Below are 14708 nucleotides of genomic sequence, written 5' to 3'. Positions count from 1 at the left end.
CATTAAGAAACTAAATATCTAAAAAAATCCAGAAACTCAGATTTACGATTCATGAATTATAAAATCCCAACTATAGATCCAAGGTGAAGTCATTTTTCTATCCCTGGGATAGACGATACACCCAAAATGTCACCTTTTTGGGATTCTGTTTTTTTTTAAGGTTCTCGCTGGCGACCCCCCCCACGTTCGTCGAAAAAAAATTGGTGATTGGGGGTCGCCAGCAAAAATGAAATTTTTTTTCGACGAACGGGGGGTCGCCAACGAGAACCTTAAAAATAAACCTCTGAAATTTTAAAAAAGAAAAAAGTGTGAAAATCCCCTTGATTCGAACCAATGGACTTTACGATTATACTATGACTCTTACCATTGAACTATGACTCTAAGGGTTCGAAAATTTATTTGGTGATAATATAAACTTTAATGAAAAATTAATCAGATCAATTTAGAAATATTTATTTCATAATATTGAATAAAAAAAAAAAAAAAAAAAAAAAAAAAAAGGTAGTGGGGCTTCCAGGGGCTGCGCCCCTTCTAGCCCTGAAGATGTTTAAAAAAAGTTGGAATTGAGGTAAAATTAGATGTTTAGTTTCATGGAACTTGACTGTCCATTGCATCTGCCATTTGTTGGTCGTCTTCTGATGGTGTTCTTGAATTTTATTCTTCTTCGGGTACAAATTCGTCATCATCAGGTGAGTCTTGTGGTTCATCTTCTTGAGTAGAGTCTTCTTCTTCAACATCAAAGTCATCTGGTGTATCGAACTAATGTATGAAAGCCAAATGTTGTATGTGTTTTCCAATTGGCTTTCAAACTTGAGATACATTCCATGCATGAGTGTTATTTCAGTTTCAACGTAGAGTTGCTGACGTGGCTTGAAGACATGCATGAGAATTGGTCCTCCAAATTCGTCCTTGAAAAACTTGCAGTAGCAAACATAAACTGAGATAGGATCTCCTTCTTCAATGTCTTCTGCTTGGTTAACGAAATGAATAGCAATTTTGCGTACTTGAATTGTGTTGTTGTCTGAGTAAAATAATGGTTTGAACTTGGGGTTGAGTGAGCTAAGACATTGCCATTTTGCTGTTTCTTTCCGTACTCACGTTCTTCTTCGTCATCCTGATATCCGTAACTCTTTAATTTGAATTCGACCCAAAACTGTTCACTTGTTTTGCAGCTTTGGGTGGAAGACTTTCAATAAGCTGACATATAGTTCTGTCAACATTATCTTTGTTATTGTTGGAAAATAGTTGACAATTGTGTCACCTAATTCGAATGGGTCAGGTGTTCTTTTTTGTAGTTTGGTAAAGTCTGCAAGAACTTTGTTGAGTTGTTCACAATATTCTTTGTTAAAAGTTGCAGGAACTCTTTCTTCTGGCTTTGAATTGAAGTATTCTTCAGACAATCTGAGTAGTATTTTGCGTAGTTCACGTTGCTGTGGTTCTTTGTAATACGGAGCTCGTTTGGTATTGTTTTTGGTAGTGAAAGTGGCTTTGGATTGAGCGAATTGTCTGTTCTGCTTGGAGAATGTGTAGATGCCGAGTTTGATGTTGAGGCTCTAAACCTGTGGTGCTGAAAGTTTGCAAGCAATTTCTTCAGGTGAATTTGGAGCGAACACGCTAGCGAATGCCATTATGAAAAATAAACTGTTTTTTTTGGACTACTCATAGAAAAGTTTAAAATAAACCGTTTTTCGTCAACGGTAACCCCCTCTATTTTTTTATTTTATTTAATAGTTACCGTTGGCAAACCGTTCCATCTCAAATATTGAATGAACTATAAACGTTTTTTGTTTTCTATATATACTTTTTTGTCCAACGGTAAAACTTTTTACACAACGGTTTTTGAGAGTCGTCGCCGTTGACTTTTTTTGTAGAGCACTCAAAATAGTATAACTTTGTCCGGACAAGTAAGGGTCTATCGTCGCTACAGGAAAAGTTACGGGCGTTCCAAGGAAGTATACTTTGAGAAGCCTTTTCCCCTTATAGAATGAGATAGGACGGTTATTTTACAAAACTGACAACACTTTGACCGAGTAGTTTTTTGTGTGAACAAAAAGTGTCATATAAACATCTGTCAAAAGCCGCTTTTTAACTTCACTTAAAATGCCACGTAAGCTACGTAAGAATATACGTAAGAGGAAGGGAGCATTGAAACATCCAAAAGTAAAACTGACACCACAACAACAGTTGCAACAACAAATGCTGAATGACCCCACTATGTTGCAACAAATGTCAAGCAATCCTATGCTTTTAAACCGAGTCATTGGTGCACAGAGTGGAGGTTTAAGAGCGGCACTTTTAGCGAAAATGGCAGGCTATGGTGGAGCTGCAGACGGAACAGCCTATAACCCTCAAAGTCAAATGAATTTGAGTTCACTCAAAAATCAAATAACAGATGTCAAAAAGTCAAACATAGACATACAGAAGCAAATAAGTGAAAACGAAAAGAAACTAGAATATGACAGACACACAAAGAAACTCAATGAGTTAAACGTAGAGAAAAAGAAGAAAGAAAAGACAACTGAAAGAACTAAGTACAGAGGAATATGCGAAAAAAGTGTCAGAAAAAGCAGCAGAAGTAGCAAAAATGGAACAAGATGTCATAAATTTGAAAAACCATACTACTCGATATAAAGTACTGAAAGATGAAGAAATAAAACAAAAAGCCCTGAAGACATATATGGATAGCGATGAGTATAAAAAAGAAGTTGAAGCAAATGTAAAGGCAGAAAAACTTTTACAGTTGCAAAACCAAACCGTACAGTATGAAAACTTAGCACAAGAAAGTAAAAATAACGACGCGGCTATGCAAAAGGCAATGAAAAGCGCAGAATATATAAAAGCTAACAATGACTGGTTAGATGCCCAAGCCAACGCTAAAGCAGCCCAACTCATAGGGTCAATAAGGACAAAAATACAAGCGGATGAAGACAGTTCAAATGAAGCTTTAATGAATGCTGACTTTAAGAACGCCTTCGAAGCTTTTCATAGTAAGGTGAAACTAGTGAACGACTTCTCATCTGGAAAGAAACTGAAGTCTGAAGGTTTCGACAAAGAGTTAAAAGAAGTAGCACAAATATGACGAAAAATAACAGATGCAGCAACGAGACAGGCAGTTCAAAGTGCCTATGACGCCGTTAGAGCAACTGTTGTGGAAAGTCAAGAAAAAGAGTTACAACAGACCAAAACAGACCTAGTAAATGCTTTCTTAAAAACGAAAAGTCAGGTAGGACATTATGCTGCAGATGGAACATATGTGCCAGCTGGTGGAACTTATATACCACCAAACCCTCCAAGAGAAGCACCTGCACCAGGACTACCTAAAACATTTACATCGTCACATGGACACAGACACAGGCATCACCACAACAACACACAACAGTTCAAAATCCACAACAAACCAACACAACAACCAGCACAGCAACCAACAGTTCAAAACCCTGCACAACAACAACACAAACAGAGCAAGGACATAAAAGAAGTAGAGAACAAGGAAACCAAGAATTCTTAAAAATGCTTAAAGAAGAGTGTGGTTTCCCAGATAGTATTGACTTTAGTGACAGATATAAAGAAGCTATTGGAAAGTTCAAGGATGGAAATACTGACCCGAACCTATTTAGCTTTATGGCTCAGCACCAAAACGGATATAATCTCAAACCTGGAAAATACAAGCTCGCTAAGGGATATGATTTAATAGCATATCATCCAAATGACATGGATGAATTTACTCCGAGATATTTGATGTCAGAGCTAAATGACAATTCAACTTTCGTCATGAAACGCGTAAAAAATAGAGACGGAACGAAAGAACAAAAGCTTATGAATGCGGATGACGTAGATAGGAAATTGTTGAAAACGGTCTCGGAATATATGAAATGCCAGCAGATGAGGTACAAGAAACTCCACAGGAAGAAGTTCAGATACAACCAGACATGGAAGAAATAGTTCAGCAACACAAGCTAGAAGAGCCTGAAGGAAACGAACAAGTCCTTCCTTTGGAAACTAACTTCACAGAACTAGATGAAGATTTGGAACAGCCGAAAAATCTTGACCCTCAACAAGAGTATGCGGAGAATATTGGAATATTTCCAAGAGTCTAAAAAAAATTCGGTGACATAGTAGAAGAATATCGAAAATGTTTGCCGACATACAAAAGACTCCAACATCAGATGAAAATATCCAGCATAGAATGGAAGAACTGAAAAAAATTGTACACAAATACAACAACCTTTTTACTTACGAGCATTTAACGTTCAATCTTCGGATGAACTCGGTGAAAATAAAAGGTTAAATTTCAAGAAAACATATAGAAATGAAACATTGTTTAAAGTTCATTCAGAACCTAACCAAGATGGAAACAAACCTACTTTTTGTTCTGCAGACGATGGAACTACAATGAGATGGGGTCATAAAGCTAACCCGGATAGGTGGTTCATAAACTTACAACCACAATTCCAAGAAGTTGTAGACGCAATGGAAGTCAATGGTGAACGAGACATAGCTGGTATTTTAAGCGCGGCTTTAATGCCATTGAAAGATATGAAAGATGCAGATATTTTGGACCAGTATGAAATGAACATGGCTGATGGAAATATAACACCTGACGTTCTAGAACATTTATCTCAAAGAACTACACAGAACCATAGAGATGGTATATTTGGTGAAGAGTTTAGAAAGACAGTTAGGGAGAGAGAAGGAAGAGAACCTATTGTACATGACCTTGCAAATGAAAGTTTGCAAAATGTCATAAAAACTTACTTTGCAGACAATGAACTGAGAAGGGATGAATATTTAAGAAAACTCAAATTGACAGTACCAAATGAAATGTTAGTATTGAAAAACATGTTCCTTGACAAAATAAAACCAACTACAGAAATAAACGACGCAAGACTGAAAGATTGGGTAAAAGCTTTCCCATTCACAAAAGATATAGTTGGTAACATGGAAAGAAAACCAGAATGGCTACAAAACATATATTTGGAAACGAGCATATTCCATATGGACAGGCACTGTTTGAAGAGCTTGAACCGAAACTCAGGAAAGAGTCATGCAAACAATACGCGAAGACTCAAATACAGACTATGACAAACTCTTTCTAGGATATAGGTTACCTGAGATGGGCGACCAGAGCCAAAAGGCAAAAAGGACATGGGAAATTTGCAACATACTAGATGAACATAATGCAAAGATGCAACAACTTCAAGCAGAGGGCAATGAAGGAAAAAAGAGAGTTAAAACTCAGTCAGGAAGAAAGTAAAGCTTGGTCCACGTGGGTTCTATTATGACATATAAATCCAACTATTCTATATTTTTACTCATATGAAATGTACGCCGCTCAGAATATAACGCCAACAGTTTTGGATGCTATGAATGGAAATGTTTCCGAATGGTATAACGAATGCGACAATGCCATTAGAAGGTCAGAAATAGTTCCTGGAACTTACGAATATACAACTGCTGTTTCTTATGGAAACGTAGGTGAGTTTGGAGAAGGTTCTTCAACAACAGTAGATATTGCTTGCGACAGGTTTTCATATTATTTCTATTGACAACTCATTCTTATACGTGGAACAAGACATTGAAATAAAACCTTCTGCCAAGTTGTCTGACAAGAAAAGGTTGCAATGAATTTTCTATGTCGGATACCAATATGCTCCAGAAGTTTTCATGGGATAATAAGATATATTCTAACTCTGACTTAGTTCAACAAGTAAACATGGGCAAACTATGAATGGTTCGCTTTGAGAAACTCAGTACAACCACAAGCTAGAGAACAAACAGACCAGTATGCAACTATTGAGAAATAAGAAGACTTGACCCTAACGTTCCAGGAGTTTATGTTAACCTTTCTGGACAAACTGCAGCAGCAGTAACCAAAGTAAAACTGAAACTTGAAGTTCCTTTGTCATCTTTCCTCATCTTCAGGTTTTTAAGATACTTGCCAAAACTGGGCAGGAAAATTTTCATCGAACTTACTCAAAGCAAAAATAACTTAGTCATTGCACCACACAAAGACCCATCTCTCTTACAGAAGTAGTGGGAACAAATAAAATGTCATTCGCCGACTTTTGCAAAAACAAGTTGACTTAGACTTTGGTTTCCTAAACCTCAACACTGAAGTAAACTATTATTTCAATGCTGCTGGAGATGCTTGGGACCCAGTTAAGTTCACATGCGAAAAATTTGAATGCAAGAGAATAGAAAGCAGACTTGCAGTCATAATGTTGGACCCAGATATTTCAAATGCTTTAGCTGCCAAATATATTGCAGTTCCACTTATGTTCCCTATACACCAAATATCTGTCAAAGACTTTGCAGGTGAAGTTGGAAACCAAAGTGCTGACCCAGGTGCAAGAACAGATATTGCTTAAACAACTGCAATGAAACATGCAGATACTATGTTTGTACTGTTCAGACGAAACTATAAATGACTATTTTGTTTCTACAACCCCGGTATTAAATATCATATAAACATAGATGGCAAATATTATCCAAGAGAAGAATATTCTACAGTTGAGGATATGAGGTCATACAACTTGACATTAGATGCTATGAACTTTAACAACAACTTCACAACAACCATTAACCCTGAAATGCAAAGTTCTATTATGCCATATGTGAAAGTATGGACTCATACAGGAGGTCAAAAAACTCAATATACAAATGGAGACCGTTCAAACTTTTGGCTTGGCATTCCATTTGCTGACTCAAGAAGACTTTATGGGTGGTATTTCAACTGTTGGTACAGTTCAAATACAATATACTGGTGACAGAGACGGTCCAGATGAACTGAGAGCAAAGAAGTTTACAAAACCAATAGCACTTTTCACGGAAGATGCTCTTTTGAAGATTCGTTCGATGAAAACCTGCTGGGGCTCCTCAGATTGGCATAACGACAGCTTCCATCGAGCAGATTTTGCAGCAGGTCAGTAAGTTGTTCTTGAACTGACTTCTCTCCGTCAAATATTGACAGTACGCCAGTTTTGACATAAAATTGTATTATAAACTTACCTTAAGAAATATCGGTCAGTTTTGTTGTTATATTTTGTCTGCTTCAAGAACTTTCACCATCTCGGTATATACCAACTTTCTTTGCTTTATGAAAATATTTTGGTTCACGAAAGACTGCTATTCTATAACATTTTCCATTGTTTGTATAAAGAACTATTCTGTCAATGTATTTGTATTGTTTGTGTGTTGTAAACTTTGTTCTGCTTCAATTCGAAGAGATACTCGAATACGTCCATCTTTTATTCTAAGTAAAATGTCATTTCCGAAAAATAGAAGCGTGAGTGTTTCAAAAGGTTTAATGGCGGTGGCAGATTGAAGTTAAATTCACCAACTCAAACAAACAGTCAAAGTGTTGTTGTCAATGTCAAAGAAAGAGATGTTGAAGTGGGGAAAACCATACGAAGACCAAGATGGTATAACAATAGTTCCTGTAAAAGAACAACCAACATACCCTGAAGTTAGCAGAGACTTAAGTTCTGTTGCAGATATTCGAAATGACTACCAACAACTTAAAGACAAACTTAAAACTCAGGAAGAAGATTTGTCAAGCTTTAAGTATAATGTTAAACTTGGTCGAACACAACCCTGTAAAGTGAAACTCATATGTCATCGCACCTCGTGAAGTTTGAAAGAACTATTGAAACTTTTGACAGAGGCAGACGATATAACATCACAAAGAAATAGAGCCCGACATTGCTTGCTGTGGTGTCATATAATGTCATTGACAAGATATACGTTATGAAAGGAGGTGAAACGTTGAACTTAAAATATAGTTTCCCAGACGTCATAAAAATATTTGACGACCACAACATTTCATTAAAATTATTTTGCTAAGTAAATGGCAGAAGATATAATGGTTTATACTATTACGACTAAAACCCTGGGTCATATAATTCTATAACAACAAATACAAAGTCCTCAAGGACGATATTGTAAACTAACCTTAAACACAATGACGACTAAAGCCTGTTTTGCTCTTTTGACACCAAGAAGACTTTATTGTTGTGAATGGTAAAAAATACTCCTTTGAAGATACTTACTCAGATATACCACCAACAGGTTTTGTTGACTTATTAATACTTTAAGGACGGATGTAACATGTGCTGCAACTAGAGCAGGTTTCATTATGTTTGGATGTCCGACTGAGTTTAGTATAAACGATATGAGCTATAATACAAAACTTATATCTGGTTTTTACTACCAACAGTTTCCTATAACAGGAAAAGGTGTCATACAAGGAATGTTATTCCATTGACATTAAGCACACCAATCTTATATATTTGTTTCAAACTTAGGTTCAAAGTGCTATCCGAATGTCGACAGAAACTACTATGCAACCAAGAATACTCATGCGTATAAACAACACTTTCTCTGCTGGTTTGCTATTGTTCATTCGAATGCAAGAATTTTCAACCTTAGTGAACTCAAACACTTTGGCAAGTATAACGTGACATTAGTTGACGCAAACTTTGTTCCTGTAAAACTTTTATGTCCTTGATTTGTCAATGACGGCAGAAGTTTCGAATTGGAAGATGCAACTGGTGAAAGTGTGTATTAACAAGAACAACTTCAACAACAAATAGCTCAAGAACAACAATGCAACAAATGCAACAACAAAGTCAAGAATAAAAAAAAATATTTTTTTTTATTTTTATAAAAATGTACAGAATAGACGTTTCAGATTTTTATGACATTCCAAGCGTTCAGAAATATGTGTCCATTTAGAGACTATAACAAAGCAGTCGAGAATTTGAAACGTTTAGTCATTTATGTTGACTCTGCCCCAGAATGTTATGTTATGAAAGAATGGGATGTTGTCTTTAACAAACCAAGACAACAATAGTTTCAGACAAGAATGTAGACGAAACTTAAGAAAATAAAAGTCGTACAGGTTGGCATGAAGATGTTAGATGCTTGGGATATTTTATTGTCGAAGTTAGAAGATTTTTCAGTTCGAGGTATAAAGTTCTATACACCTTCTCCAAACTTTTTTTCTATCTTCACTGGATATAAATACGAACAAGTAGAATGGAAAGAAAATATTATAGAAGCTTGGTGACCATGTCAAAGAAATTATATGCAATGGAAAAAGAAAAGGTTAATGAGTATATCTTATGTTGGTTTGCAAACATCTTACAACATCCAAGTGCTAAAAATGAAACTGCCTCCATTATAATTGGAAAAACAAGGAACAGTAAGAATACTTCTTTACAGATATCTTGTGCAAACTGTTAGAAGGTTATTCGAATCCGAATATGACAAACTTAGAAAACATCTGTGGCAAGTTTAACTCCTCAATTGAGAATATGAAACTTATAGTTTGCAATGAACTTCAAAGTATAGATACAACAAAAGTTTTGAACTCAGATGCTTTGGAGAGTCTTATAACAGACAAAGTTGGAGTTGTTGAAAGAAAGTATAAAGACCAAAGAGTTTGTGAGAATGTTGCAAACTTCATTATGGTTTCAAACAATACTGTTCCGATGAAGTTAGAAAGTTCTGACAGAAGATATGTAGTTGTCAGAACGTCAGATTCTCATATGCAAGATACTGAATATTTTGACGCTTTGTCAGAATGTTTGACATCTGACTTTTACAACCACTTGTTCTCATATTTCATGACATTAGATATTTCTAAGTTCAATCCAAGACAAATTCCATATACCGAAGAGAGACAAACATTGTTAGAAGCAAACAAGAGTGTATATGAACTGTTTATAGATGAGACTAACTTTGAGTGTTTAGATGAAAGGTCATTGTACGATTCGTATAAACAATATTGTCAAGAGTATGGTTATATGACAGCATCTAAACGAACATTCTTGGCAAATGTCAAAAATCTTTTAGACATACAGAACGGCGTATATACAAAGAAAAATTTTTCTGAGTAAATTTAAAAAAAAATATTTTTTTATCCGATAGAAAAGATGGCAAAATTCATCTCAGTAAATAAGTACATGACAGAAGTCAAAGATAAGTTAGCTCCATTCGCATATTTGAATGTTTACTTCTATAATTTTGAAAAGTCTACATTTGACAAAGTTTGGAACATTGCACCAGTTAAGTTTGCTGTTGTTAGAAAAAGTGGTGCAACTTTTGAAGACTTAGACATAGAAGGTTTGTTAACAGTCAAAGAAAATTTTGACAGAAGGTTCTCAAACCTTAAAGAAGGCAAAGCATACAAACTTGTTATACCTTATGAACCAAAGAAAGCAGACGACTATGAATATTATGAGTCTAAGATAGTTGAAGTTCAAGGTAAATTGGGTAAAAAGATTTTAGAGTCTAAACCAGTGTTTGCTCCTAAAGAGGAAGAGAACATTGACATTGACCCAGAAATGTTCTAAAAATAAAATTTTATTTTTACATGTCAAATTTCTTTTTCTCTGGAACTGGCTCTGGTTCAGGTTCTTTCTTCTCTTCTACTTTTTTCTCTTTCTTTCCTTTCTTCTTCTTTTCTGGTGGAGTTATGTCAAATTTCTCAGAACCATATTTCTGTAAAAGTTCTTTGTCCTGTAATAGCTCATCTATTCTGTTTTCTATTTCATCTTCAAGAACAGCGCATGTGTCTTCTTTGCATTCTAAGAACTTTTGTTGGACTTCATCTTTCCAATCGGTGTCATCTCTGTCAACAAGTCTGTCATTGACAAATTTTAAGACTTCTCTGCTTAATGTTTTATGGTTCTTGTCATATTCCCAGAAACAGAACTTTAGAACAAATTCACCTTTCTTGTTTACACTATGTAAGATTTTATGGTCGACAGATGTTTTAGAGTCGAAAAGCTTGTCTCGAATATAGATAGCGAAATCGCTAGACATTTTCTAAAAGATAAAAATTTTAATTTTTCTAAAAATATGTTAGAAAAAAAGTTTGCTGACATTGACAAGAAATTTGAGAATGTTTTAAACAAGAACAAGAGGAAGTTGGAAAATGCTCAGATAAAACCCATACATGACAAGTTCTTATTTGCTCAGAATGGTATAACAGGTCTAATTGCACCACCTGGGTCTGGTAAGACTTTCACTTATCTTAAAATGGCTGCACAACAACAAGAACTAGATGAGAAGAACCCATTCTATGAGTTAGTAGTCATTTGTAGTACTTCTGGTCAATTTGACCAAACCGTCAATTCGTTCAAAGATATTATAAAGAAGTCTAAGTTAGTATGTATAAAGGATACTGAGTTGTTAGATTGGATAAAGAAGTACCAAAGAAGAGTTTTGAAGTACAATGCTATAAATGAGTATATAAATTCGAAGTTTAAAGACCCAAATGAGGAAATGCAGAGAATATTAGAGAAGAAACACTTCAGAAACAAACAGAAAGAGATAGAATACATTTCGAAGAAATTGCAATCTTACGATTGGAAGACTTACCCTCATAGGTGTCTTCTTATTTTAGATGATTTCGCCTCTCATCCTTTGTTAAAGAATAGAGAACAAGACATGTGTCGAATTCTTAAGAAGCTCAGACACTTTAACATCTCAGTTGTCATTTGTGTACAGACAGCAAAGAGTTTAAGTAAGGATGTTAAAAGAATACTTACTGACATTGTACTTTTCCCCGGATTGTCCGAAGACGATTTCATGGAACTTATGAAAGAGTCCATGGCAGGTAAGTTTGACAGACATGAACTATGGGAGAAGTACAAAGTCATACAAGACCCTCATACTTCTTTCAGAATTCATATCTACGCGAACAAAGTTCAAATTGTAAAAAGTCAAGCTTGAAAAATAAATGGTTCATCTACCCTACTTGTTTGAAGTTGTCAAAATACTCTGTTATTTTTCACGATTTTCATGAGTTTTAGGCTAGACCGGTAAAAGTCGGTCTAGAGAAATTTCACGATTTTCATACGGAATCTCTTCTCTCGGTTTTCCGAGGGAAGCAATCTTATGCCATTTTACTCAGAATTTTGGTCATTTTTCAATAAAAATAATGTTTAGGGTAGAATGTTAGATCTAACATGTTTTCTAACATGTTTTCTAACATGGTCTAAAACATACAAAACTCATGAAATTTCATACGGAATTCAGCAAAAATAATGTTTATGTTAGAATGTTAGATCTAACATGTTTTCTAACATGTTTTCTAACATAACTATTTACAAGCGTTTTACATGGTATATGTTGCGATGGTTCATGACTCTAAACAGTTTCGTAGCTTCAATTTCTTCTTTTAGTACATCGAATGTTTTAACTATGCCGAAGGTTTCTTTATACTTCTTCTTGACGTCAGATAATAGGAAATCGTCAGCAGTTGGATAGTTTTTGTTCAGAAATTCTAACATGTTCATTTTATCTTCTGCTGGTTTTTCTGCTTCTTTCTTTAAATCTGCATAGTCGTTTCGCATACGTTCTATCTCTTTGACGGAGTAGTTATATTTCCTCATTGCTGCTTTACATTTTGAACATTGCGGATTCATTTTTGCGTTATATTCTGAAACCTTACCTGCTAAAACAACTAAGGCGTCAATGGTTTTCTTCATCTCGAACATAGCGGGTCTTATTTGTTCGTTCCATACCTTACCCCTACTATCTTTATCTCTTATTTCCCAAACACATTTTGCAACTAATGAAACAAAGTTGTCGTAGGTCTTAAATTCTTCGGATTTGTAAAGGTCAGAGATGTTCTTATATACCATGTCGCAATCTTTGTCCATAACCTTATGGTTGCAATGAAAACCAAGGAATTCATAATTTACCTTTCGTATGAACTTCTTTATTTCTACTGAGTCAGTTGCTTTGACTTCTATTTCGTCAAATTCGGGAATGGTTAGTTTTTGTTGTTGGATTTCAGGCAATTTGGGTAAATGGTCAATAATGTCCTGCATTTCATAAAGATACTGTTCATTTGTTTCATCTTTCGCACTACAGTCTAAATTACTTGTTAAAAGTTCTTGCTTTATCTTCTGGATTTTTGTTTCGAAAGTATATGAAGAAGGAATGAAGTTTTTCATCTCTACTAACATAGATGTTGGATTCATAACTAGCGAGTTTGGTGCTGTAGTTGTTTGAATTGTTGTTGTGCCGATTGTTGAAATCATGTCTTTTATACAAAATAAAAAAAATAAATAAAATAAAAAATAAAACTAATTTTATTTTTTATTTCGGGAAAATTCATGAAAATTCAAGAGTTTTAGACCATGTTAGAAAACGTGTTAGAAAACATGTTAGATCTAACATTCTAACATAAACATTATTTTTGGTGTAAATTTCATGAAAATTCAAGAGTTTTAGACCATGTTAGAAAACGTGTTAGAAAACATGTTAGATCTAACATTCTAACATAAACATTATTTTTGGTGTAAATTTCATGAAAATTCAAATTGTAAAAAGTCAAGCTTGAAAAATGTAAGTGTTTAGTCTTAGTAAGATGGTAGCTTCTTAAAGCAAATACCATTGCTGAGTTTTATGTACGTGAAGAGAAGTACAATGAATTCAATTACGAGTACAATTGCAATGACAACTAAGGCAACTATTTTTGTCTTTTGCCAGCAAGGGTACTTCTTCTCTTCCAATGGTTCGGCAGAACTATACTCACTCATGAGAAATGCCAAAACGGTTTAATAGAAAAAGTGTCATTTTTTCATGTCCGAAGACTCGAAGGTGCAACACTTCCAAAATACCGACGAACTCAGAAGAGCAGCATGGCAGTATGTTCTTGACAACTTCTTTGAGTTCTCCAGGTACACCTTGGAAAATGCTGAAGAACTCCGACACAGAGAATTTGGAGAAATTGCACTCCAATACTACCTTGACAAACAAAGGGTAAACAAAGGGTAAAATAAGACTAAAAACTTAACGTTTAAAAAGTGACATTTTTATGAGCTCCGAGTCACCGAGAAAACTTGGTCAGATGTTAGCAGCTTACTTCCCCGAGGAGGATGGAAGCGTTACATACATCAGGTTCAAAAACAACGAACCTGGAATTGCGTACAAAATTCGCAATTACATGACCATGGAAGAGTACGAAAGGTTCCTACAAGAGAAACCAGCTCTAAACAACTCAGAAAAGAAAGAATAAAAAGTTTAACTCGTAATTGTTTATTTTTTTACTTGTATGGGCAAGCTGCAAGAATGAAGTCGACTATCTCGGTCTTTGTCTTGACCAGTTGGACTGCTCTTGCGAGTACGTCTGTTTTGCGGTCTCCAGCTGGTGTCTGACCTTCGTAATTGCGCATGTTCTTGAGAGCTCCAGTTGTAAATGATTGTAGGATGAAGAGTCTCTCAGACTGCTTGAGGTAGTCTTCACGGTCACGAACCGAATCTGTGGTACGAGTCGAATCGGTCGACCTTAGGGAAGAGACTGAAAGCCTGTCGTCTTCCATTGGAGCTGTAGCATACTCTTTGCGTAAGCGGTTCAGACCTTCTTCGAACTCTTGGTCTCTCTTCGATTGGATTGAGATTGGAATTGCTGGGGTGGAGCTTGCTGGAACATCCAAGGGTTGGGGAAGTAAGGCATAGGCTGAGGAGGGTAGTTCGGGAAGCCTTGTAGTGGAAATTGGTAGTAACCTTGAGGTGGAAATTGGTAGTAATTCGGAGGTACTTGCTGGAACTGAGGTGTAGGGGCTGGTGCTTTAGGTTCCTCTGGTTTGGGAATGGACTCGGTTGGTGGGACGTCGGACATTCGTCTGTGGCTTAACCGTCGGACCACAACGATAAAAATCTCTGCTACTAGCAGTACTGCTACTGACAGT

General features: G+C 35.6%; 7 protein-coding genes and 3 pseudogenes across 10 annotated transcripts, besides 1 other annotated feature; 5 read left to right on the top strand and 5 right to left on the bottom strand.

Moving 5' to 3' along the window:
* Positions 1–1157: 1157 nt before the first annotated feature.
* Positions 1158–1628, bottom strand: TVAGG3_0343150 (annotated as a pseudogene). Its single transcript has one exon. A coding segment is annotated over exon 1 (471 nt).
* Positions 1629–1632: 4 nt separating this feature from the next.
* Positions 1633–14708: part of a mobile genetic element that runs on past the window's edge.
* Positions 2101–2337, top strand: TVAGG3_0343140 (protein of unknown function, DUF4106 family; the record flags this gene model as incomplete). The annotated part of the gene is made up of 1 exon (XM_051230811.1): positions 2101–2337. A coding segment is annotated over one exon (237 nt), but the record flags the coding sequence as incomplete, so codon positions are not given.
* Positions 8975–9899, top strand: TVAGG3_0343130 (annotated as a pseudogene). The gene has a single exon. A coding segment is annotated over exon 1 (925 nt).
* TVAGG3_0343120 (protein of unknown function, DUF4108 family) lies at positions 9936–10266 on the top strand (the record flags this gene model as incomplete). Its single annotated transcript, XM_051230810.1, has 1 exon — positions 9936–10266. A coding segment is annotated over one exon (331 nt), but the record flags the coding sequence as incomplete, so codon positions are not given.
* Positions 10372–10827, bottom strand: TVAGG3_0343110 (uncharacterized protein; the record flags this gene model as incomplete). Its single annotated transcript, XM_051230809.1, has 1 exon — positions 10372–10827. One exon carries the CDS (start codon positions 10825–10827, stop codon positions 10372–10374), a length of 456 nt encoding a protein of 151 aa, XP_051100539.1.
* On the top strand, positions 10864–11424 carry TVAGG3_0343100 (protein of unknown function, DUF4106 family; the record flags this gene model as incomplete). The annotated part of the gene is made up of 1 exon (XM_051230808.1): positions 10864–11424. A coding segment is annotated over one exon (561 nt), but the record flags the coding sequence as incomplete, so codon positions are not given.
* TVAGG3_0343090 (organellar and viral DNA polymerase type B) lies at positions 12114–12671 on the bottom strand (the record flags this gene model as incomplete). The annotated part of the gene is made up of 1 exon (XM_051230807.1): positions 12114–12671. The coding sequence occupies one exon, from the start codon at positions 12669–12671 to the stop codon at positions 12114–12116; it is 558 nt and encodes a 185-aa protein (XP_051100537.1).
* TVAGG3_0343080 (organellar and viral DNA polymerase type B) lies at positions 12714–13055 on the bottom strand (the record flags this gene model as incomplete). The annotated part of the gene is made up of 1 exon (XM_051230806.1): positions 12714–13055. A coding segment is annotated over one exon (342 nt), but the record flags the coding sequence as incomplete, so codon positions are not given.
* On the top strand, positions 13835–14035 carry TVAGG3_0343070 (uncharacterized protein; the record flags this gene model as incomplete). Its single annotated transcript, XM_051230805.1, has 1 exon — positions 13835–14035. The coding sequence occupies one exon, from the start codon at positions 13835–13837 to the stop codon at positions 14033–14035; it is 201 nt and encodes a 66-aa protein (XP_051100535.1).
* On the bottom strand, positions 14064–14638 carry TVAGG3_0343060 (annotated as a pseudogene). The gene has a single exon. A coding segment is annotated over exon 1 (575 nt).

The sequence above is a fragment of the Trichomonas vaginalis genome, chromosome V, assembly GCF_026262505.1.
Source record: "Trichomonas vaginalis G3 chromosome V, whole genome shotgun sequence".
Classification (NCBI taxonomy): Eukaryota; Parabasalia; order Trichomonadida; family Trichomonadidae; genus Trichomonas; species Trichomonas vaginalis.
Note: the sequence above shows the minus strand (reverse complement) of the source record. Positions and strands in the feature narration are given on the sequence as shown.